General features: G+C 39.7%; 3 protein-coding genes across 3 annotated transcripts in view; 2 read left to right on the top strand and 1 right to left on the bottom strand.

Moving 5' to 3' along the window:
- Positions 1–218: 218 nt before the first annotated feature.
- cct2 (chaperonin containing TCP1, subunit 2 (beta)) lies at positions 219–10,292 on the top strand. The gene is made up of 16 exons (XM_080888040.1): positions 219–302; positions 1,084–1,158; positions 1,253–1,318; positions 1,415–1,526; positions 4,358–4,434; positions 4,547–4,659; positions 4,746–4,948; positions 5,029–5,129; positions 5,257–5,384; positions 6,240–6,343; positions 6,475–6,594; positions 6,670–6,798; positions 7,314–7,417; positions 8,419–8,518; positions 9,711–9,852; positions 9,932–10,292. The coding sequence occupies exons 1-16, from the start codon at positions 300–302 to the stop codon at positions 9,960–9,962; spliced, it is 1,608 nt and encodes a 535-aa protein (XP_080744166.1). The 5' UTR covers positions 219–299; the 3' UTR covers positions 9,963–10,292.
- Positions 10,293–10,434: 142 nt separating this feature from the next.
- Positions 10,435–17,023, top strand: nots (nothepsin). The gene is made up of 9 exons (XM_080888041.1): positions 10,435–12,825; positions 13,057–13,237; positions 13,825–13,942; positions 14,189–14,307; positions 14,465–14,664; positions 15,503–15,628; positions 15,769–15,913; positions 16,120–16,218; positions 16,686–17,023. The coding sequence occupies exons 1-9, from the start codon at positions 12,770–12,772 to the stop codon at positions 16,860–16,862; spliced, it is 1,221 nt and encodes a 406-aa protein (XP_080744167.1). The 5' UTR covers positions 10,435–12,769; the 3' UTR covers positions 16,863–17,023.
- A 1,394-nt stretch (positions 17,024–18,417) lies between these two features.
- LOC308399505 (bestrophin-3-like) overlaps positions 18,418–24,094 on the bottom strand; it is a gene marked incomplete at its 5' end in the record, with an annotated part of 18,544 nt that continues 12,867 nt past the window's right edge. The window contains 6 exons of the mRNA XM_080886810.1: positions 18,418–18,846; positions 19,012–19,269; positions 19,426–19,544; positions 21,258–21,348; positions 21,556–21,707; positions 23,176–23,256. Coding sequence (XP_080742936.1) covers positions 18,471–18,846; positions 19,012–19,269; positions 19,426–19,544; positions 21,258–21,348; positions 21,556–21,707; positions 23,176–23,256 — 1,077 coding nt within the window. The 3' untranslated portion in view covers positions 18,418–18,470. The remainder of the gene's footprint in view (positions 18,847–19,011; positions 19,270–19,425; positions 19,545–21,257; positions 21,349–21,555; positions 21,708–23,175; positions 23,257–24,094) is intronic.

The following is a 24,094-nucleotide window of genomic DNA, read 5'->3' as shown; positions in this document are numbered from 1 at the left end:
AGTGTATTAATCTCACTAACACAGTAGACACAAGGATAAGTTAGAATTTAAAAATCCCAAACGAAGGTAATTAAACCACATTAAGAATCCTTTGATGAAGACTATGGTTTAAAATCATATATTTGTTCTTCTGTATGATACATACCGTATATGGGTGTAAAATTGAACAGATGTTGGAACGGAGTGTTTTCCGTGACCGACTCTGAATGCAGCACTACGTTTGTACGTCACAGCGTCACAGCGTCGTCCCTCCCTTCTTGAGTGTGCGTGCACAGCTTCTCCGCTGAATACTAGACATTATGGTGAGCTTTTACCGTTGTTTCTTTAATATTTTGGACAGGTCTAAATAAACAGATTCGCTCCTATTTGTCTACAAGCGCTTACAGATTCAGTTCAGCAGCTTCTAAGTCATTAGTCAGTTTCAGAGGCAGTTTGGCTCCCCATTAGCTGGCGGTGCTAACCGGCAAGCAAGCACATGGACGTTGTGAATGCGCTAGCAGCTAAGCTAACAGCTTAAATGTGGACCTGTGTGTCATTACATAGGTTGTGATGAAGCTGGCAGATTTATGGCAGCGAACGGAGAAAACTAATCTGTGTGGTTGCTTTGGTGCCCCTCTGGCTGCTCTTGTTCCTCTCGTTTAACCCGTTAGCATGCTAACGGAGGGTTGGTTGTCATTTGTGCTTTGTGACTGTTTGAGGAACAACTCAGCAATTCTAGACGGTAATAATTGGTTAATTGCGCTATAGGCGGAAAAAAGGGAACGTGACCGACAAGTAAATGTTTAAACAGCTAACATGAGACAGAGATGTTTAAATTTTTACGTTGTGCTTATTTTCTTATTAATTTGTCTAAAAGCTTCTAGCGGTTTCTAGTGTATTAGGGGCGGGTCTCGACTGTCGCTGCTGCTTTCACGGCCGCAGGAAAAAAATACCCTGTGCACGCCTAGCAGCAACATATAGATATACATTTAATTCAAGTTTGTTAAAGTGTAACATTTTGTGGCTTTTTTGTGAACTGTACAAAAGTTACTGTAATGATCAGTAATCAGTGACTGACTGTTTGATTGTTGCCTTTCTTTGTAGGCGTCCTTATCGATGGCCCCGGTCAACATCTTCAAACATGGAGCAGATGAAGAAAAAGCAGAGACTGCTCGACTGGTGAGTTGCTTTGTATGAGATACATACTCGCCATAAAAAAATGTGTTTATTCTGTTTCAAGTTCAGTTAAATCTTTGAATTTTTCTCCCTCTAGTCATCTTTTATTGGTGCCATCGCTATTGGTGATCTGGTGAAGAGCACTCTTGGCCCAAAGGGGATGGTAGGTTGATTCAAACCTCAAGAGTGCTACTGTAGAATTTTAGTCTAAGGAAACACAAGAATAAGTTGTAATCAGAGGGTTTCTCTTTCTCTTCAGGATAAGATCCTGCTCGGTGGCGGGAAGAGTGGCACAGTGACTGTGACCAATGATGGTGCAACCATCCTGAAAGCTATCGGTGTCGACAACCCAGCTGCCAAAGTTCTGGTTGGTGAGTGGAGACGCTTGACACTTTAAGAGCCAGGTTAAAGGTTTAAAAGAAAAAATAAACATTAATGAAGGTTTCTTGGTGCTGAATTTGCACTACCTCACTAAAAGTAGGCTAACGAATAAAAAAGCTGATTTAAAGTAGAGTGTTCATGCTTATTGGTTAAGACACAGTAAAAAATACTAATTAACCCTTTAAGACCTACCATAGAACCAAGTGCGCCAGAGCTTATATTATATTTTTACATGCTGTAGAGCCATTTTTGGGAGCATTTCAAGTTGATATACATCAATACAACCATTATAACCCAAATTTTAATAATATGTCTGCATTAAGTGTATAGTAATTAAATAAATTGCAAAAAAGTGCAATAAACTACAAAACAATTTAAAATCGTTTTTGTTTTTTTAACATATATTTTTAGTTAGAGAAATTTAAGAGGCTTATCCCTCAAAACTAAATACAAAAAAGTTGCACAAAATAGTTTCCCACCACAGGAAATTTATTTTAAGTGTCTTCATAGTTTTATTTGTGAAATACACCAATTTTTATACACTGCAGGAAAAACGAAAATAAATATTATAGTGCAAATTTGCAAAAAAACCAGCATATGCATCAAAATAAACTATTTCCAGCAGTGCAATATGAGTCCTAAGCACCACAGAAACGACACAGAAAGTCATAAAGTCAAACATAACTTTTAAAAACACCAGTATAGGCTCATAAGGCCCTGATGGTAAAAAAACTACATTTCCGCAAAATGACGTTACTTCCGGTTCCGGGCAGGGCATGGCGGACATGCGATAGTTCGCGCTGATGGAAGTGTTACAAACAGCTGATCAGATCGGCAAAGCGTGTTTCTGGAATATTGTGTTTTTGTTGCTGCAAGTGCTTTTATGCAGTTTTTGCAAAGCTATATGTGGAAGGAAACTGTGACCTAGGACAAGCTGATGGCATAAGATGTAAGTACAACTCCTCCGGTCTCATATGCAAAAAAAAAATATTGTGCTAGCTTACGTGGTTACTAGGGGTGCAACGATATTCGTATCGATATTGAACCGTTCGATACAGTGCTTTCGGTTCGGTATCGAACAATACAACATTTGTAATTTATTTTATCAATTTTCCTTCTGACGATGCTGTCTGTGTGGAGCGCTCAGTGAATCTGCGTTCGACTACTCCGCCTAGGCTGCACTGTCGAGCGCAGATCCACTGAGCGCTCAACACAGACAGCATATTCAGAAGGAAGAGCGCAGGGCAAGCTAGCGAGACAGAAGTTAAGCTCTCCTTGCAACAAGCAAATTGAACCTCATTCAGATCTGGCGTTTGGAATTATTTTGGTTTTCATGTGACGTATGACCCTGAAGGTAAGCGAGTCATGGACTAAAGTAAAACAGTATGTTGGATGTGCCATGCAATGCTCAATTACATTGGTGTGAACTAGTGTGTTAGCGCAGTTAGCTCGTTAAGGTGTTGGCCGTCTAGCCCCATCCGCGGTAGCTCGTTAACGGAGATTTGCCGTGTTGTGGCATTAAGGTCATTTCAACGAGATTAACCTGAAAGCACTAGTGGGAACACAACGAATATGACTGCACATTTACATCATCCTAGTGCAAAGACAAAAACAACAAGCATGCTACTAACTTTAGCCGAGTCATTTAGACAGCTGTTAGCACATGATTCTCCTTATATGTTTAATATGCTGCTGAGAATATAGCCCAGAAGAAGCGATAGTATAGCTTTTATTTTGGAAAGAGCCATTTCTCTGTAATAAACTCTCTTTTCCAAAGATGATGTGATTCCTCAATCAGATACAGGGCTTGCAAAATCGCTAGCCCGACGTCCCGGAGCTAGCGATTTTTTCAGTCGGGCTACCAAAATCTATCTCTTCCCTGCCCGTCGGGCTATTGTAGGAAAAATATATGTCAATGCTTTTGCATTCTTTCGGAAATGTAGCTGGGTAATTATGTCATTGGCATCGGTGAGCCACTGTCAATATGTGACATATTGAAGTCGCGTTTGAATTTGCGCTTGTTTTTTGCTTTCACTTTGCAATCGTGTGAACTGTGTATAGAGAGCGACAGCACTGATCTGTGAGTGATGATAATTTGTGCACCAATTCCTCTGACATCGTCTTATTAATCGTTAGCTTACTATGCAAACATGACAAGTGAAATCTCCCGCAGCAAGCTTAAACATGTGAGAGGTTGATCGCGCAGAGAATCGCTGAGCTTATGTGAGTGAGCGTGTAAAAGCATTTCAGTTCTGCTGAGCCAAATAAGACAGGTCAGGGTGAAGAAGTGACAGCCAAAGAAAAGCTTACCACAAAACGGAAAAGTTATGACAAATCAGACTATAAGGCAAAAAGAAAGTGCAGCTTTATGGTTTCATGGACAAAAGAATCTCTGTGGCTGCAATATGATGAGCTAAATAACCAGGGCTGCACATAAGTGGTCCGCAGGTGCGCATTCGCTGTCAAAATAAAAAACACGCACAAGGGTTAGGGTTAAATTTAAAAACTGTACTTTTGAGTTAAAATATATATTTATAATTTTAATAAATGACAAATTAAAAATGCATGAACATTTTTTTGTATCGAAAAAATATCGAACCGTGACACCAAAGTATCGAACCGAACCGTGAATTTTGTGTATCGTTGCACCCCTAGTGGTTACAGTGCTACCGGGATTTAAAAATAGTTACGCAAAACAGAGCGTGCCCGCTCTGACCGGCTTTAAAGGGTTAAGTGTAATTTAGAGATCCTTTGTAATCAAATGATATCACACTGAGACCTTTTATCTGAGGTTTTGATGGGAGAACAATTGTGTTTGCAGACATGTCCAAAGTTCAGGACGATGAAGTCGGAGATGGGACGACCTCCGTTACCGTGCTCGCTGCAGAGCTGCTGCGGGTAAATACCTATTTGTCAGACTCAGATTTCAAAGTAAAGCCACCCTGGTTCCCTGCTGTGGTGGCCATGTGGGTCTTGCTTGCAGTCTCAGCTGTCAGTGTTGCCATTTCAGGAGGCGGAGCTTCTGATCGCCAGGAAGATCCACCCACAGACTATCATCTCTGGCTGGAGGAAAGCGACTCAGGCGGCCAGAGAGGCTCTGAGGGACGCCGCTGTCGACCACAGGTGAGGCAAAATTAAGATGTCCGTGTTTGTCTCCTTGCTTTCACCTTCCGCTTTCCCTGCCTCATCATTCTCTCTGGTCTCCATAGCAACGACCCAGCTCGTTTCCAGGAGGACCTGCTGAACATCGCCCGCACCACACTGTCCTCCAAGCTGCTCACTCACCACAAAGATCACTTTGCCAAGCTCGCCGTCAACGCCGTCATGAGGCTGAAAGGCTCTGGAAACTTGGAGGCCATCCACATCATCAAGAAGCTGGGAGGCAGCCTCACCGACTCCTACCTGGATGAAGGTGAGGTCATGAAACGTCACGGATCTCCTGTCTCATTCCTGATTGGTTGCAGGACTTTAATGTCTGTTGTGCATGTCTAGGTTTCCTATTGGACAAGAAGATCGGAGTGAACCAGCCAAAGAGGCTGGAGAACGTCAACATCCTGATCGCCAACACCGGCATGGACACTGACAAGATCAAGGTAAAAACACCAGGTCACTGTCAGGAGACGTTGCAAGTTTCTGAAAGAAAGCGAGAGGATCTAAATCGGATGCTTCCTGTTCCTGTGTGATCGATATCGTGATTGTTTGTGTTTCTGCGTCTGTCAGATCTTCGGCTCCAGGGTTCGCGTTGACTCGACGGCAAAGGTCGCAGAGATCGAACTCGCAGAGAAAGAGAAGATGAAGGAGAAGGTCGACAGAATCCTGAAACACGGCATCAACTGCTTCATCAACAGGTACGACTGAACCGCCATTGCACGTTTCTGTAACCTGTCAGGTGTTCTGCTTCTGTCCTCCCCGAGGTTTAATCACATTGTTTTTGTCAGTCTAACCTGAAAGTCTTAGTGATGCTGAACTGTGAAGCTTCTTTTACTTTTTCATAAAGCCCGTGGCAGCTGCATTATTGCCCAGTCTGGCCCAAACTTCACACGTGTAATCAGAGGTTGATGCAAACACTTCTGTTATTGTATTGTATTTTGCACACCTGTTGCTTGTGAAGCTTGCACACAAGAATTTCACTTGCATGTGCTGTACCAGTGTACCTGCACATGTGATGTGACAATAAAAGTGATTTGATTTGATTTGACACGCCTGCATGCCAGAATTCAGGGGCTGTCATAGCACCATCTTGTTGTGCACTTCATAGCTGGATTAACACAGCTGCCTAAAATTTGGTCAGGGATGTTTTAAAAAGTCGAAGGTGCTCTTTGTTAAAAAAAATGTATTAAATGTTTTTTCTTGGCAACATGTTGGATTTTGATGTGTTCCCATGAAACACAAAGCGGTCCCACAGGGTTTAAAACAGCAGCAGCTAAATCTGTTTGGTGGATATGAGGCTACTACTCACTGATCTCCTACACACAATTAGCAAAATGCAGACAAATTTCAAAGATGGTTAAGGCGTTAGTTTTGTGTAAATAAACCTGAGAATACAGAATCCAATATTAACAGTGTGTAAAATAGTGAGCCATGTTCGTCAGCTTCAGCATGATGACCTCCATGTTTGTTTGAGGCAGTGGTCAATGGGACAGTTGCTCACTTTATCTCAGTGTCACTCACCCCAGTGTTTGTTTTGTTTTCCCTTCGTACAGGCAGCTCATCTATAACTACCCAGAGCAGCTCTTTGCTCAGGCTGGCGTCATGGCCATCGAGCACGCCGACTTCGCTGGCATTGAGCGCCTCGCTCTCGTCACCGGTGTGTATGCATATATAGAAACACACAAAAATAAACTGTTCTTTAACGAAAGGCGTGTTTTACAATCTTTTTCATGTGTTAAATACTTGAAAAAATGTGACCTTCACTGATTACTGATGTAATCTGATCAGGTGGGGAGATCACCTCCACCTTTGACCACCCAGAGCTGGTGAAGCTTGGGCACTGCAAGCTGATCGAGGAGGTGATGATCGGCGAGGACACGCTTATCCACTTCTCTGGAGTTGCCATGGGTACGAACACACACTGAGGACTTGAACTCATTTTTCATAATGACATACTCATCTTTAGCTCCTCCTCTTCCTCAGGTGAGGCATGCACCGTTGTCCTGCGGGGAGCGACCCAGCAGATCCTGGATGAAGCGGAGCGCTCACTGCACGATGCTCTGTGTGTGCTCGCACAGACAGTGAAGGAGCCACGCACGGTCTATGGAGGAGGTAGGCGCACATACAGCTGATCTAAAACTACAGCACTGTCCTCATTCTTCGCCCACCTTACAGCAGAGCACAAAAAATGCGGCACATGTGGAACATTAAGGTTCTTAACTCATTCACTGCCAGCCATTGGCAGTGAATGAGTTAAACCCATTGACTTATTCACTGCCATTGACGGCTATAGACGTCAATGGCAGTGAATGAGTTAAGGATGGGAATTTGTGTTAGCAGCATAATAAAGCTGTTTCTGTCCTGGATGCAGTCTCCACTTTACCATTGTGCTTACTGTCTTTAGTGCAATGAAAATAGAATTAATGTTTAAATCCACGCTGCAGAAAGCGCTGCTGTTTTCCTTCTCCGGCACACGAACTGAAATCAGCTGATTGTAGCATAGGTGGGATCGATCAGCAGGCAGACTTACAATTCCGGGGAACTGAACTACTGGGAGCCGGTTCTTGATTCCCATCCCTAATGATGAACTAATACATCTCACACCTGCGTGTTCTCCTTCTCATCAGGCTGCTCTGAGATGCTGATGGCTAAGGTTGTGAGTGATCTGGCCAACAGGACGCCAGGAAAGGAGTCAGTTGCCATGGAGTCATTTGCCAAGGCTCTGAGGATGGTAAATACTAAAACTCCGATTCTACAATTGTAAATTATAGGAATTTCTTTGATTACAACTAGGGCTGCTCAATTAATCGAATTTTAATCACGATTACGATCTGGGCTTTCAACGATCATTAAAAATGACTGAGCCGATTATTAGCCCCTCCCTCGTGCTTTACTCTCGCGCTGCTCCGTGTGGCAAATCGAGCGCACCTCTCTGCATTTCGAACACGTGTCACAACAATTAAGAGCAGCGGTCCCCAACCTTTTTTGCACCACGGACCGGTTTATGCCCGACAATATTTTCATAGACCGGCCTTTAAGGTGTCGCGGATAAATACAACAAAATAAAACTAGTACCGGTACCGAAAAAAAGAAAATTTATTCATAACACACGTGAAAAGACCAAGGAAAACCAAGTAAACGATAAAAACGTTAACAAAATAACGCTGAAAACCGATAAAAACCCTGAAACCATTTCACACCTGAGCCTCAACTCTCACGGACCGGTACCAAACCGGTACCGGTCCGTGAGTCGTTTGGGGGTTGGGGACCGCTGATTAAGAGGACCCGAGGGAAGCTCGGAAAGCTGAGTTATTTGGAGAGGAGAGTGACTGCCGTTGGTTGAAAAGAGAGGTTAAAAAAAAGCTTCAGTGGTTGGAAACATTATGGGTTCGCAGAGTCAGACGTGGATCAAGTAGACATAGTGTCGTAGCTGCACCACAGAGCAACACTGCAAAGTTCACTAAACATAGATGTTTACATTTTTCATTTATTTTTTATATTGCAAACATTTGCACTGTTATCAGTATTTGCACACTATTTTATATTATTTTTTGACAATCTTTAAAGTCATTATTCAATACATTGTTATTGTTAAATAAATATCGTCAAATAATCGAGATCTCAATTTCAGTGAAAATAATCGTGATTATCATTTTTGCCATAATCGAGCAGCCCTAATTACAACCACATGTGACTTTGATCTCATGTGTCATCATCCGCTTCCTCTTCCAGCTGCCAACCATCATTGCAGACAACGCCGGATACGACAGCGCCGACCTGGTGGCTCAGCTCAGAGCTGCGCATCAGGAGAACAAGACCACGTTTGGACTGAGTGAGTGATGCTCACAGACAAGCACACATCACCTCATCTCAGAACTAGAGGAATAATAACTATAATTATTAACAAACACATGTTTGCCTTATTTAAAAAATATATATATATCAAGGTTTATCCTTGAACCTGTGCTGCTCTACTAACACAGTCAGGACCACAGCTAGCTGCATACCAACTGAATCTAACTTCCTATGAAGATGGGTAAGTGCAGCTAATGCTAGAGAGAAAATATGCATCCTAGAAAGACTAGAACTAATATCATATAAAGAGGGTGAACATCTTAGAAAGATGGTTAACTATGTGGCTAAAGTGAAGGATGGCCAAATAACTAAGCTAACATATAAATATCTAACTTTTTTTTTTAATTGCTTATTTATTAAGCCAAAGTCCCAGAAGGTTGGCTAATTGTAGCTAAAGTCACATATAGAAAGCCAATTAAAGCTAAAATCAAAACAGCATGACTACTTAACTGAAGTCATAAACAATTAACATCCTACAAAGATGGTCAACTATAGAAAAGGGCATAGAAAGATGGCAAACATTGAAGAGGAATTGAAAGAGCAATTATGTAGCTAAACACAGAAAAATTAGTAACTACAGCTAAGGTTGTACAGCTAAAGACACTTAACTGTTTCGCTAAACCTAAAAATGTCAGACTAAAGTTAATGTCATAGACAGCTAGTATCATAAACATGGTTAACTACCTAAGTACACTTACGCATAGAAAGCTGACGAAAGACTGTTGTACAGACGTGCAATATCTTGTTATCTTGCTCGAATGCTTAGCTAAAGTCACAGGATAATGTTGCAGAGACACCTAATCTAGAAAGATTAACTATGTAGCTAAAGTCACAGGTGAAAATGCTAACTAAGGCTGTGTGAAATAAAAATGACTGTTTGGCTAAATTGCAAAAAAAGTTAACTAACGCTGGTGTTATAGACAAAAAGCTAATATCATAAAAGGATAGCAACTGAGCTAAAGCCACAAAAAGACAAACAACTACCACTTGCACCATAAAAAGGTAGCTAACATCTTACAAAGAAGGCTAACTACCTAGCTTAAATCACATTTTATTGTGAATAATTTAAACTGCTGACTAGCTTAGCATGCCTGTTTCTCCTGTTTTATTCTTGTGATTTGGTGGTTAAGCAGCTGTTAGATTCTAACAGCGTCTGTGTTTCCCCGCAGACATGTCTGATGGCACGGTGGGAAACATGGTAGATCTCTGCATCACAGAGTCGTTCCAAGTGAAGCGCCAGATGTTGCTGAGCGCGTCTGAGGCCGCCGAGATGATCCTAAGAGTGGACAACATCATCAAAGCTGCACCCAGGTCAGTTCAGTCCTTTTCAGATCATCTGCGTTTGTTCGTACCAGGTTACAGAAATTTACTCTTCATCTCTGTTCTGTAGGAAGAGAGTTCCCGACCATCACCCCTGCTAGAGGAAGAGGAGGATGAGAAAAAACAAACGGGGATCACTTTAGTTATTTATCACTTCTGTGTAGTTCAAATTACATCAAATTGTCAAATTTTTTTCTCTGTTGAATTGGCTGATGCTAACCACCAGACACAGCTAACATCAGTGGCTCTGCTAATGCTAGCTTATGCTGTGCAGTTTCAGCATAAAGTGAAGATGAGAAGTCTTCACACTGTTTTGTTTTTTATGCTAACATTAGCTGAGCTGTTGGCCGAGGCTGGTTGGTGCCAGCTACGCTTAGGAAAGAAGTTTGAACGTTGTTTTGTTTACTGAATAAATGAACCGGACACCATTACCTGATTCTTTTGTTGTTGTTATTTATTTAGTTTTTCATTCTTTGGCATTTATATTTAACATTTTCCAAATAATAGAAGTAATCACTGCAAATGAAAAAATCTGAAGCAGATTTAATCTTGTATAATTAGTCAGACTGTACATTAGGTTGGTGCAGGTTTCTGATCGAGTTGTTCTACTGAGATCAGCAGCTTGGAAACTGAAAGTCTATCACTCATTTTCAAGGTAATGCATTTATTGGTTACTTTATTAGTTACATTTTGCTGTTACCTGGCTTTACCTTTGCCTTCAGAACTGCCTCAGATATTTTGGCCCATGTTAACATGATTCCATCGCACAGCTGCAGTCATGCATCAGTACATTTCACATTCATGATGCAATTCTCTCATTCTGCAACATCCCAAAGCTCCTCTGTTGGATGGCCATCTGGTGTCTGTGACATCATCTATGACTGGCTGATGTGACAGTTGTAGTAACATGTCGTTGAGCATGTGCACGTAATCAGTACTTTTATATATAAAGATGTAAAATATATACAGATTTATTTATGATCAGCTGTTGTGGTGAGATACTCCAGAAATTACATTTCATAACCTGGAAATGAGCAAGCAGAAGATCAGGAGTGCTGATTATTGATTGATCTGCAGTAACTTACTAAGGTCAAAGTGACTAAGACCTCAGAGTGTCAACAGTTACTCAATCAGACTTAACCACACAGATGGCTTTTCATAGAAAAATGTTTAAACCTTTAAAACTAGAAAAAAAATCGCTCATTCGGTGCCAGAAAACACATAAAATGCTATTGTTGTTGTCATAAAGCACACCCAGGGGTTTTTTTTTTTTCTTTTTTGTAAAGGGGGTTCTGTAATTTTAGAAAGTTCCCATTTACACGAGGAGTGAGGGTCACTTCTGTTTTTTGCTCATTCAGATTGAAGATGTTTAGAGGTATCTGGGATTGTATCTCAGCAAGGTTGTTCTTGGGAGGAGGGTAGGTTTGTGAGTCATCTGAATAACAGTGTGAGGGGAGTAGGTGATGCTGAAAAGCCACCCACAGAAAAAATGTCTGCTGGTTAAAATAAGATTTAAACTGCTAAAGAGCAGTTCCTGTAATGCTTTCACAACTCTCCAGTCTACAGACAAGCATGCAATAATCCACTGTGTGTAATGCAGCACTTGGATCTGAAAGTAGCAAGTACCCGGTCCTGGAGCTGAAGCTGGTGACAAACAACAGAGAAAAGGAGTTTGGAGATCATTAAAAGCAGTATGGCATGTTTAAAGTCAGCTGGAACATTCCCAGTCAGAAGATGGGTGTTAATAATGGACAACACTCAGCCCAACAGTTTAAAAATACTAATTTAATATAATATTAGTCTAATAACATCCTGGCAAGATGGTGTCATCCATTTGACCATATCTTGATGGCATGGTGCTAAGTTACCAGCTAAAGGTGCCAGTATACCCACCATGTTACTCTCATGCCGTCTGTGACATCATTACACATTGATTTCTGCTCGCTGTTCTGGCCGCTGAGTCTCCTGAACAGTAGGTGTCAGCACCAGATGGTAGCGCCACATTAACATTTGTTAAAAGAAACAGGGAAAGATTTAATAACTGGAGCAAAGCTTTTTTCATCTTTGAATCTGTATGAGTCTCTGAGCGTACTGTACTGATAAATCATTAAAATCAACACTATCTTACACTCGTGCCTTCAACCCAGCGGCAGCAGTAAAAGCACAACGCGCCATGTTACAAAAAGCAAGAGTTGTTTAACTTGTAGAAATGGTTGCTATGCATATGATGTCAATTTGATGCCAACTTTATCGTACATCGCAGTTAACAAGCCACTGCAGGGCGGGTATAAAATTTAGCGGGCTTTATTAGTAACATCCAGAAAAATGTTTGGTGCCCTCTGGTGGCCATAACAGAGGTCCAGTTCAGGGACTCCAGCTAGCTGAAGTTAAATCTAGCAGACAGTCAGCAGCTTCAGCCGTGTCACCATCCACCTGTCAGTCAAAGAGGTCACGCCTCTAATAATGCAAAGTTTAAACCTTTATACAATTTAATTTGTAAACCTGTTTAAATAATTTAAACAGGTTTACATATAAAGGGGAAATCAAACGTCTTTTTTTCTGCTGTAAAGTTTTAACATGGGAGTCTAAGGGGCTCAAGTCAGGTTGCTAGTTTAATAATAAAAAATAATACATTAAAAAAAGCCTTGACCTCCCAGATTCGGACATATGCTGTATTGGTAGCTGAGAGAGCCATGGATGACTTAAATACTTGTTGATCCACGTAATCTAAAATCTTCTGTGATCAAATAACTGAATAATAAAGACCTCTTCTGTCTGTTTAAGCTTTTGGGGGTGGACCTTCTCACAGTTTATTCACAGACTCAGATCCAATCAGACTTACAGTTCAGTCTGATAAACGTCCCCATCGGGTGCCAAACAGCAGTCTCTCAGACTGGCAGATACAGACATGTTCAGGCTGCTGCTCCTGCTGTTTTTAACATGGATGACCTCAGCGCTGGTCAGGTAGGACAATTACACCTTTGTTAATATGGTTGTTCTCTTTATATTAACAGCTGTCCATCCACCAGGGATTTAACAATATAAAGTCTGATTTTCTTCTTTGTTGTACATTTATCGAGGTGCTGTTTAGTGGACCTTCCTCTGTTGAGCCAAAACTAGGCCAACTGTTTTCAAATCAAAAAAGACAATTTGATATAAAAAGTTTACAGAGATACTAAAATGTTCCATCGTCAGCATACCTCTTAGACGGACGCGCTCAATTCGTACTCGATTGCGAGCTGATGGCCTGCTGAATGAGTTCCTGAAGGATCACGCCCCTGACATGATTAATCGCCGTTACGCTCAGTGCTTCCCGTCCAGCATGCCGTCACTGAGGCTCGGACGCACCAGCGAGAGGATCTACAACTTCATGGATGTAAGAAGAACAACGCTGAGAGTTAGGGTTGCTGGTTCAAAGCCTTCAGCTATTATCAAAATATCCAGTGAGAAGTTTTAACCTTGTTACAGTGATTTAAATATTCCTCTAGGGGTCAGTGTTGTTCATAAATATGCTGATTTGTTAAGAATGATTATCAGATTTAAGGGAAAGTTGCTCAGTTCCGAAATATCAGTATGTCCTAAGTATGCAACTCAAGCTGGACAGAAGCAGTATTAAGTATTATTACAGAAGCAGAAATAAAAGAAATAATAAATAAAAAGTTATCATTTGTACTGCATTTCCATTCTTTATGTCCTCACAAGATATATGTTCCCAAAGTAAGACGTAGTTATTTCCTACATATAGAAGCTTTAAAATGAAAACAACACAGCCCAGTTTACTGAATAGAAACTAACTTAACTAATTTATACTATGAAAACAAAGGGAGTGCCAAGCTGGCCAAAATATGTTAGCATACATGCTAACATTAGCATGAGCATGTCACAACCAGCTACCTTTTTATTTATCTCAGAATTTTTCAAATTAAAATCTCAGCCACACTTTGTGCCCCTGCTGCGTTTCAGGCTCAGTTTTATGGTGAGATCAGTTTGGGGACTCCAGAGCAGAACTTTTCTGTGATTTTTGACACTGGATCAGCTGACCTCTGGGTGCCATCATCCTACTGCATCAGCGAGGCCTGCGGTAACACCTTACATAGCACCACACAATACCACACAACACCAGTGTTGCATTTGCAGGTCAGGGCAGCCTGACTTTGGTTTATTTTGTTCCAGTCTGATAAGAAGTTCAAAGTCTGTGTGTGTCTGTGTGTACTTGTATAAAGATGTTGTAGGCACATAAATCTGACAAAGGCAAGTCCACATAAAGTAAATAACATGTAATGAATATAAGAAAAGATAATGTCTATGTGTGTGTTTGCATTCACAGCGCTCCACAAGCGTTTCAAGGCATTTAAATCAGCTTCGTTCAGGCATGATGGTCGGAGATTTGGGATTTACTACGGATCAGGTCACCTGCTTGGAACTATGGCCAGAGACACACTGAAGGTCCAAAAGCTCTCAAAATTAAAAAGCTAAACTTCAGTATTAAAATTAACTAACAGCTGCCACGATTAATTTCAAAAATATTTTCATCCATCAAACTCAGTTTGACATTCAGGCACAACTAAAGGAGTACTGTTTTATCTTAATCAACTTGTTCCAGATTGGTGGTCTAACCATCCTGAACCAAGAGTTTGGGGAGTCCGTTTTCGAACCTAGTGAATCATTCCTGACGGCGAAGTTTGACGGTGTTCTGGGAATGAGTTACCAATCCCTTGCAGAGATTCTGGGCACCAATGTTTTTGACAACATGATTGCACAGAAGCTTGTGGACCAGCCAGTGTTCTCCTTTTACCTGAGCAGGTGCATTCATATCAGGAGCTCACCATTTCACCTCAATTAGATGCTCATTGTCATGCTCAGAGGAGCATGAGAGGGAGGATAATTACTTCTTCCTGTCTATTAACCTCTTACTACCCATCTGGTTGTTGGCAGCCCTGCTGAAAATATGGATGGGTTTACTCTTACATTGTAGATGTTAAGAGGGTTTATTTTTAGAATTTCTGGGTAAGCAGCTTTAAAAATCATGCTTTGAAACAGGCAGAAGTTTCACAACTAGTTCTTAAGTTTTGATAGAGTTTTGGTTGGTCAAGAGGGAAAGGCAGAGCAAGAGATAGCCACAGAGAAATGGAAAGGTCAAGGGTAACCAGGAAGTTCAAAGGGGTTTTACTGTGAGCTGTGGAGATGAGAGTTTTTCCCAAGGTTTCAGTTTTTTAAATAGGGTCTGCCTAGTCTGTGTCTAGGTCCAAGACTTATAGACTTCCTACCATCTACAGTGATATCAGAACAAATCCGCTTGGCTTCACTGACAAGAGCATCTGGTGAGCAGTGTTTCAGAGATACTTGATGTTTAGGGAGGTCTTATGGCTTCTAAGTATGCTTAAGTACGACAGGGTAATTCTACAATTTCGATCATAGACATGTTAGGATAAAGAAGAACAATCACCAGGTGAACCAGGAAGATCCACATGGTTGTAATTATTTAAGCATTCCTCCAGTGTTTCAGGGGTCCAGTCCAAGAGTATCTGGTTAGGCACTCGACAGAGATGCTGTACTTCTTGAGGGATATAAATGTGTTTGTTGTTTTTAATATGAGAGTTCTTATCTTTTGTTTACGTAAATGTGAGTTTTGTGCCCGCAGAAAAACCGGCCGTACCAATCCAGCAGGGGAATTGTTGTTAGGTGGAACAAACGAAGCGCTGTATATTGGACCAATCAACTGGCATCCTGTCACTGCCAAGGGGTATTGGCAGATCAAGATGGACAGGTACATTTTTCATATCCCAACAGCACAGCACTTTGGCAGTGTACTATGAACCACTTACAGTAGGGGAAATGGCACAAGACCTTTACCCTTTCTTGTGAAGACATTCATTAATAGAAACATAAAAATGCTTAATATTTCAGTGTAGCAGTACAAGGTGTGAACTTGTTTTGTCCAAGTGGATGTCAGGCGATTGTTGATACTGGAACTTCCCTCATTGCTGGACCAACCAATGACATTCTGAGGCTCCAACAGCTGATTGGAGCAACACCCTCAAACTTGGGAGAGGTACCAAAATATGTCATCTCATAGTCTACTGAAAGACCAGAGAAAGTTATGACTTTTTCAAAGAAAATGTTTAATCTACAGAGGGGACACTTAGACCTACTACTTATTCCTGCTTCAAAAACAATATCAGATATTTCTTGAGAATACTATATGACTACCGTAACTGAATTTTTTCAGCATGTCACTCCTCATTTTGTGTGTTTCAGTTTGTTATCGACTGTGCCAGGTTGTCCAGTTTGCCTCAGGTGACTTTTGTCCTGAATGGAACAGAGTACACACTAACAAGTGAACAGTACATCAGGAAGGTAAGGAAGGCTTATTGTTTTCTTTAGCTTGTGTTAGAACAGCTGCCAGTCTTCTCTTTCTTTTTATTTTCTTTTTCTTTCTTTATTTTTTTGATAAAATAGTAGGAAGGGTAATTGTTTTGGCGTATTCAAAAATGCATATTATTTTATTATTTTAATGATGCACCTGTCAAATGGCTGAAATCAGAGATTGTTTTGAAATGCAGCTAGCATTTAAACTTCTGTTTATAGATTCTTTGCTTTTTTTTTTTTTTTTACCTCACGCCTAGAAGAAACCACATAAAAAAAATCATAAATAGATCATTAATACATTGAGACTTAAGTGCAAATTTAGTAATTTGGCAGCTATATTTATTTTATATACTTTCATATTTTTACTAACAATTAAAATTGCTTAAGAAATAGAATGTCTCTTTTATACATGAAGCTACTAAACAACTACACAATCCACTTTTTGTCATTATCAGGAGACACTTGGCAGGAATGAGTTCTGTTTCAGCGGTTTCCAGGCTATGGACATTTATTCCAGCACAGACCCTCAGTGGATTCTGGGAGATGTATTTCTGACAGAGTACTACTCCATCTTTGATAAAGGACATGACCGGGTCGGCTTAGCACGTGCCAAACACTCTCCTGAACCATAACTTATTGGCGAACTCAACAGTAAATAAATACTGCACAATTGAAAAGCATTTTGTCATTCTCTGGCCTATTATTGTTCTCACATCATTCTCCAAATACATCAAGGACAAACAGCTGTCTAGAAACTGCTGAATATTGCTGACAATACATTAGCCATTACTTCTGCCCCAATGACCACAAAGTTAACATTTTATTTGAAAAGGTACAGTTATTGGAGATTTAACAGCAGCAACAGGGATTGTACATTCATCACTTTATCTACATTTACAAAAGCACGTGTGATTTACAGTAATCACGGAAAGAAAGAAGATTTTGTTCTTATCCCCTGAGTACCAGTGTTTCATTAAGTGTTACAGTTCCTCTAATGGCCACCAGATGGCTTCCAAGAAGAGTTTATTGAAGTGGATGAGAAACCCCCCTCCCCCTCCCCCCCATTCTTTCAGCATAAACAGCTAACTTGAAATGTTCTCATGTGGGCTGGAAATTATTCTTCAGCTAGAAAAATCACAAAGATACATAGGCTTGTTTTTTTTTTGTTGTTGTTTGTTTGGGGTTTTTTTGCACACGTTTCAACTCTAATAATTGTTGATTATTTTGTCTCATTTTGCCTCATTTCTAATTTTTTAAGGAATCATCTATGGGGGTTTTGTAATCTTTGGAATACCAGGATTAAAGAGTAATTCCAGCAAATTTCTTTTTAATGTGCTACTTAACGTCTCATTGGGCCATGCTTAATTTGCAAATTCTGATACAAAAATTCAGGGAAAAGAAAATTCACACAAAACACCATATGGTGAGTTAAACAGCACAATTTTTATGCATCTTTATGGAAAAAAAAATTGCATTTGGACTGTAGATGAATATGCAGATAATTAGCTTAAATCGGCAGTTGCCCTGGATGAAGTTCCTGAATTGAGATGGCAAAATGAATGATCTAAGTGATGGATTTCAGTGTTTAACCATCCAGAGTCTGGCTCATCACAGTGATTCATGATTTCCCATTTTAAATTTGAAGTTCACCATTTAGTACAAGGGTTTACAAGGGTACAAGTTTTAAACTTGTTCAATTTCCAAGGTATTTCAGTCAAGTAATTAAGATTGGGCATAAATATATTGTTGGATAAAAATATTTTTCAGTAACTGTATGAGAAGATCTGTTTTTGGGGGGCTTTTTTGGGGGGGGGGAACATTGTTTTTGATGTGTGTTACTACAATGATTGATTTAATTATAAAATGATTTGATTGCTAGAATGAGGAAGCTTGGGAGAACATTTCTTAAAAAAAACACTACATGCTATTAAACATTGTCAGCGGGGTCAGGAGTATTTATCTTTAATAATAAGTTAAACCTCACAGGATTAAAATGGGGGTTCATGCTAGAACTGAAGAATAGTTGTTTGCGGTTTATTTTTTGATAGATCATGGTGGCAACAACTGATAAACCCAAAAACCTAGCTTAAATACATCCCTTAAGAGGCCATGTATATCCTGTTTTCCAAGTATTTTTGGTTAAAAACAACAACAACATTAAAGAGTCTTCTTCTTAGGCAACGTGGGTATTCATGTTACTCAGTTTGGTCTTACTGAACAGCTGAAGTTGTGGCTGGTTCTTATTTCTTTTCGAAACTCTCTGATTGGGAGCTGGTGTTTTTGACCTCTTCATTGTCGTTGGTTTCTTCCTTCTCATCCTCCTGAGTCCCTGTTATTCCCTGGAAGTCGTAATCGGGGTCAGGGAGCTGCAGAGTGTCTGAGGTTGGACCAGGGGATCTCCTGGACTGGAATCGAGCCAGTCCTTTTCTCCGCCGCCCCAGTCCTTTAGGACTTGGCAGGCTGCGGACCGATGCCTTTGAAGTCTGCCTGGAGAACTGGAGTGAGAACTGACGCCCCCGTGGTTTGGTTGGCTGACGATTATGGCCATTGACAGTTGTCCACCGAAATTCTTTGGGCCCAAGTTGAGTGGGGGAACAACAGAGAGAGGACGCAGTCCTGGAAATACAAAAAGAAAAAAATTAATTCTCACCTAAAGGGCAAGTCTAAGATTATAAAATACTGGGGTATAATTATTAAATTTTCAAAACCTTTTATCTCAAAATGAAGTTTGATGGCCGAACATGGAGTTGAATATCGTTAAAAAGGACACTGGCTGATCACCTTAGGGTTTCTGAGCCTGGGGCTTCATCAGTGGGGGAAGGATTCAGGCCATTCTGAGGTTTGGTATACGAATCCACATTCTGGCAAACGTCGCCACATAATGGAGGGCTGATGACAAGCTGGGGGAAAACAGAAATGGAGCTTTCCGGTGAGGGTGGGTTGCTGTTGACCTCCCTTAAGGTGGACAAAGTGTCCATGGAAGGCTGAGACATGAACAGCGAGGACAGTGGAACATTGATCCCTGGTCCTGCATTGACCCTGGATTTAGAAATGACCAACAGAAAACATAAAAGATCAGATCATTGTAATCTGTGGACAGCTGGATCTTAATATATAAATTATTAAATAGGAACCTTTGGTACTATCAGTAGGATACCAGTTACACATCTATTCATGCTTTAAATATTCTAATACCTGACATCTGGGAAGAAACTGCCAGTTGCATCACTGCTATGTCGTTTGAAGATGGGTCGAGGGGGTCGGAGGTCAGGAGGTTCCTGAACACTAAGCAGACGGCGGACCCGACCCAAAACCTGCAAACATTAAAAATATACTCAGAATCTGAACTTAAAGACTTTATCATTAGTACCTAATGTCAAAGCTTTAAATTTAACAGGTTTCAAATTGTTCTATATTTTTATTCTTCTTCTGTACAAGAGTAGCTTTGTATGATTCACAGTTCAAAAATCATTCTTATGTATCATTTACTGGACTTTGATGGTGTCCTTCAGTCCATCTTACTTATCAAACAAGCCATCCCTTTAAGGTCACCATCCCTATAAGCCAACATTTTTCTGATTGGCTGCCCCTCATAAATTAACAGCTTTGACACAACGTGGGTGGGGTTTCTGTGAATCTGATGACCAAAAAAGGAACATCCCTTCTCTGTGACATCAAACAGGTCCGAGTGCAGAAAAAAATCACCAGCAACAAAGCATTTAGAACAATTTAAAGCCTTAGGGTTTACCACACAGGGGTTACGGTATTTTCTGCACTATAAGACGCACTTAAAATCCTTTAATTTTCTCAAAAATCAACAGTGCGCCTTATAATCCGGTGCGCCATATGTATGACTTCTGGTTGTGCTTACTGACCTCGAACCGATTTTATGTGGTATACGGCACTCAAAAAATCTGTCAAAAGATGTTTTAGTATGACTTTGGTAAGCTAAGAAGCCACACCACTTGATGGATTGTCGGAGCATTATGGCTACCATAGTCAGGAGTCTCGCGGGGTAATCTCGGACCAAAACGCGTCCGCTTCAGGTCCAAAACACTGCGGCATCACTGAGCGTTACAAACTGTCTAAATTATTTCATCTTTAATAAAATGATCAGCGTTGCTGCTTTACCAGATGTAACAATTAAGTTTAACATCCAGGCACCCATCAAAACAGAATATGTAATGTTCTGACTGAGAGATTACTGAAAAAATTAAAACGTACAGCTCTGCTATCACTTCCAACAGACCCAAGACAGAAAACTAAACAGCAGTGACTTTTGTAGGTTTACTGAAGTTGGGCTAGCTGGTATATAATGATGTGCCATGTGATCGCTAGCAACACAGCTATGTTAGCATAACATAAACACAATGAAGCTGGGGGATGAATGTTAACTTTTTTCCACTCGATAAAACCACCCGATGGTTAGGGGCAAAGGCAATCGCATGGCAGGATGCTGTAAACGGACCAAATTTCACTCAGGAGAACAACTGAGATAATCCATCTACAGTACGAGGTTGTCATAAATATACTGCAACAATATGGGAATAGAGCACCTGCGAGAGAATTCAACATTAATGAATCAATGCTGGAAGTGGCGCAAGCAAGAAGAATGAGTTGAGTAAAGTTTGTCTTATCAGACTGTTTTGTTTCGCTTAATGCGCCTTTTAATCCGGTGCGCCTTATGAATGAACACAGACAGGTTCATCGACAGTGCGCCTTACGGTCCGAAAAATACGGTACTTGTACATTGGCCTTCCTATTAAAAGGTTGGTTTAATATGAAAATCCAACACTGGAATAGGACATATATGGCAAAAAAACAAGGAAAAGTATAACAAATCCAAAATAAGGTTTAAGTTAAGGCCTCATGATTAAACTGTTTAACAAATAATATCTCTCAAGGTCAACACCCTTATTTACATTTTCACAAGTACTTATTTTTCTACTCTCTGCAGTTTTTATACTTACCTCCTTTTTTCCAGAAATCAATTTTAAATTAAAAAATGAAAGCAATAAACATTTTACCGACTCTTGGCGCCGCGGCAAAGTATAGTCCTGTTGCCGCTGATGGTCGTGGCTAACATCAGTGTCGTCAAACTGCAGGATGTCCGAGAGACTGGAAGAGACATTGAAAAAGAATTTGTCATGCTGATAAAACTTCTCTAAAAAAAACTAATTCTATAACAACTAGCACGTCTGTGACAATTCACCCACACAGACTGAGCTACAATGTGAAACATAAACTCCAACACGTCCTTCAGGAAAAATGTTTGTTCTCTAGAGGATTATAACTGTGCATCAGCCGCTAAACTTGATCCCTGACCCCATGTCGGTGGTGGAGCCAAGAAATGAGGGGATGCAGTAGTCTGCAGCAGCCAGCGTGTATGGTGGCCGTGCATCGCAGTCATTCCAGTAAATGTCTTTGGTCATGTGAGGCATGTTCATGTGCATCTCATCCACTGCCAGGAGAGACACCTGCAGGAACAGGTAAAGAGGAAGAATGAGGCGTGTTCAGTTTTCAAGAGACATTATTTATAAAAATTTATTAAGTAAGATTAAATTGGTAAGAAAATCTACCAATAATTTAACAGGAGAATCTTTCATAGTCAAATCTAATCCGGTTGATTGATTGTGCTTCTTGGAAGAATGGATATTATTATATAACTATAAGAAGGAAGAAAACTGCCTAAATCACAACTGAAAAGAGCTCAGCAATATTTTTAATTATTTTTTTATACTTAAAGGAAGTAAGGAATTTATAAAAGATGGCACAATATGTTGTATTAAATATCACATTTGCTTTTCTTGTTAGTTTATTTTCTAACCTTGTTGTTGTTTCTGATTTATTTTGTCACATTTATTTATTCATTTATTTACTGCTTTCATTTTCTTCTTATTTACCAACTTGTTCAATGTTAGTTTATTTCTTTATTTCTGTTTATTTCTTTATTTTCCCATTGTATTTCCCCAAAAATTCACAGATTTTGAATTACTGATTTATTTATTTTTTGTTATTATTATCTTATTTTTTTCTGCATTTTCTCTTTTTTTTTATGTAAACAAGGGTGTGATTTAAAGTATAATATGGGCTAAATGTTTAGCCAGAATGAAAAATAAAACAGATTATGGAAACAACAACTTTGACCAAAATCAATAAATAAATGACAAATTAAATGGTCAGTAAATCAACAGGATGTAATACAAAGAAAAATGAATGTAGAAGCTCACTGAATGAGAAACATCAAATGTCACATTTTAGGAATCAACTGATGTCCTTATATATTTTTTCTATTATTTTGCGGTCTGTAACGCATTCTTCATTTGAGTAATTTAGTAATTTTTTCATGAATGACTGAATTGGGTAGTTTTGGTCTTTTATATGTTTTTGTGATTTCATATTTGCAAATATATAGTCATAGTTCAAGTTCTAGCATGCTAATAAAAGTTTGAATTATTTATTCAGAACATTAACTGTTACACAAAACAATGGAAATGTAAAAACTATTTAATTTTGATTTCTATTTTCTTATAAATACAAAAATCCATGTTGTAAGCTTTGTCATTATGATTTATTTAGTGCGGATTGATGTGGAAATTCATTTAGAGTGAAATGAAACAGAGTAAAAAATAAAAGTTTACTCTAAAACTTGCTTTCGAGTAGCTTGTGTTTAAATTGTGTGTAACTGGGCCTCATGTGGCATCATGTGCTTGACTTCCTTGCGTGATGTAAAAATAAAACCAAGTGTGGAAATGTTCCAGAGTATATTTTTGTCCAGCAGGAGAAACGTGTAGGCAGCTCCTTTCCATCTATTCCGTTCTGCTCCCTGACAAACCACAACAGTTTCTCATGTTCCCTTTCTGTCCACGATAAAGTCAAAAGTGTTTGTTCTACCAGAACAGACCCTGGAAATATAAGAGACTTTGAGCCTCCGTCATTGCTGACCTGAAGGTTCCTGTCGATGATCCAGTTTGCCTCAAAGTCATCGTCATCATCGCCAAACGGGTTGATCAGCTGCTCTGCTACCTGCCAAACAAACAAACATGTCTGAAAATCAGTCAAACTAAAAACACAAAACTGCCTATATGTAAAAAAAATAAATATTACTACTGCTCATGACAATCGAGATGGCCGTTGTCACTGCTCTGTAGGTTTCCTCGTCTCTGTTTAAGGGATTTTTCAACATTGCTTGCATTATAGTGATACCAGCATATGTATCTCCAATTTCTACAAAATATTGTTTTTGAGAGGATGTAGCAGCTTTAGTTTCTTTTACCATGACACTGAGAACAAAACATTTATAACCACACTACTTGTGACACTCTGGCTCATGCAATATTTCTGGCTCGTCTCCACCAAGTAGATTATTATTAACTTTGTGTTATTTATATAACAGAAATACGTCATGAGATGAAAGAGGTCAGCCACAAATGTATTGATGTGTTTCAAGCAGAAGAAAAACAAGATAGACACATCATTTTGTGTTATTAAATGTGTTATTAAATAATTAATCTGAAATATCTCATATAAACTTGGTCTTATTTCCCAATCAGCATCCTCCTTCTGCTTTTATTAATTGTACTCCTTCCATTAAAAATACATTTTGTTTGTGTTTGTCTACATTTGAGTTCCAATTTTGTACTGAAGCATAAGAACTGTGTGTGTTTTTGGCTTATTACTGCCTATCTTATCTCTGCATTTAGTACTAGATAAATAAGTACTTGAATTTTTGAATATGCAGTCATGTAGATTACATACATTAGCATATGTTACCCTGTCTCTGTGAAACTGTAGGACACATCTTCCATGAAAAATATCTGCATAAATATATTTTGTTGTATAACAAACTTGAGGAATAAAGAAG

This window comes from Rhamphochromis sp. 'chilingali' (genome assembly GCF_963969265.1).
Source record: "Rhamphochromis sp. 'chilingali' genome assembly, chromosome: 7".
NCBI lineage: Eukaryota > Metazoa > Chordata > Actinopteri > Cichliformes > Cichlidae > Rhamphochromis > Rhamphochromis sp. 'chilingali'.
This window is presented reverse-complemented; position numbering and strand designations above follow the sequence as displayed.

Excerpts from the sequence above, each read along its gene's own strand:
- cct2 (XM_080888040.1), top strand. Across the intron at positions 5,130-5,256 it reads TGGACACTGACAAGATCAAG|ATCTTCGGCTCCAGGGTTCG; the intron begins GTAAAAACACCA and ends TGCGTCTGTCAG. Across the intron at positions 5,385-6,239 it reads ATCAACTGCTTCATCAACAG|GCAGCTCATCTATAACTACC; the intron begins GTACGACTGAAC and ends CCCTTCGTACAG.
- nots (XM_080888041.1), top strand. The coding sequence starts at position 12,770 with ATGTTCAGGCTGCTGCTCCTGCTGTTTTTAACATGGATGACCTCAGCG. Across the intron at positions 12,826-13,056 it reads ATGACCTCAGCGCTGGTCAG|CATACCTCTTAGACGGACGC; the intron begins GTAGGACAATTA and ends TTCCATCGTCAG. Across the intron at positions 15,629-15,768 it reads TGGCAGATCAAGATGGACAG|TGTAGCAGTACAAGGTGTGA; the intron begins GTACATTTTTCA and ends TTAATATTTCAG.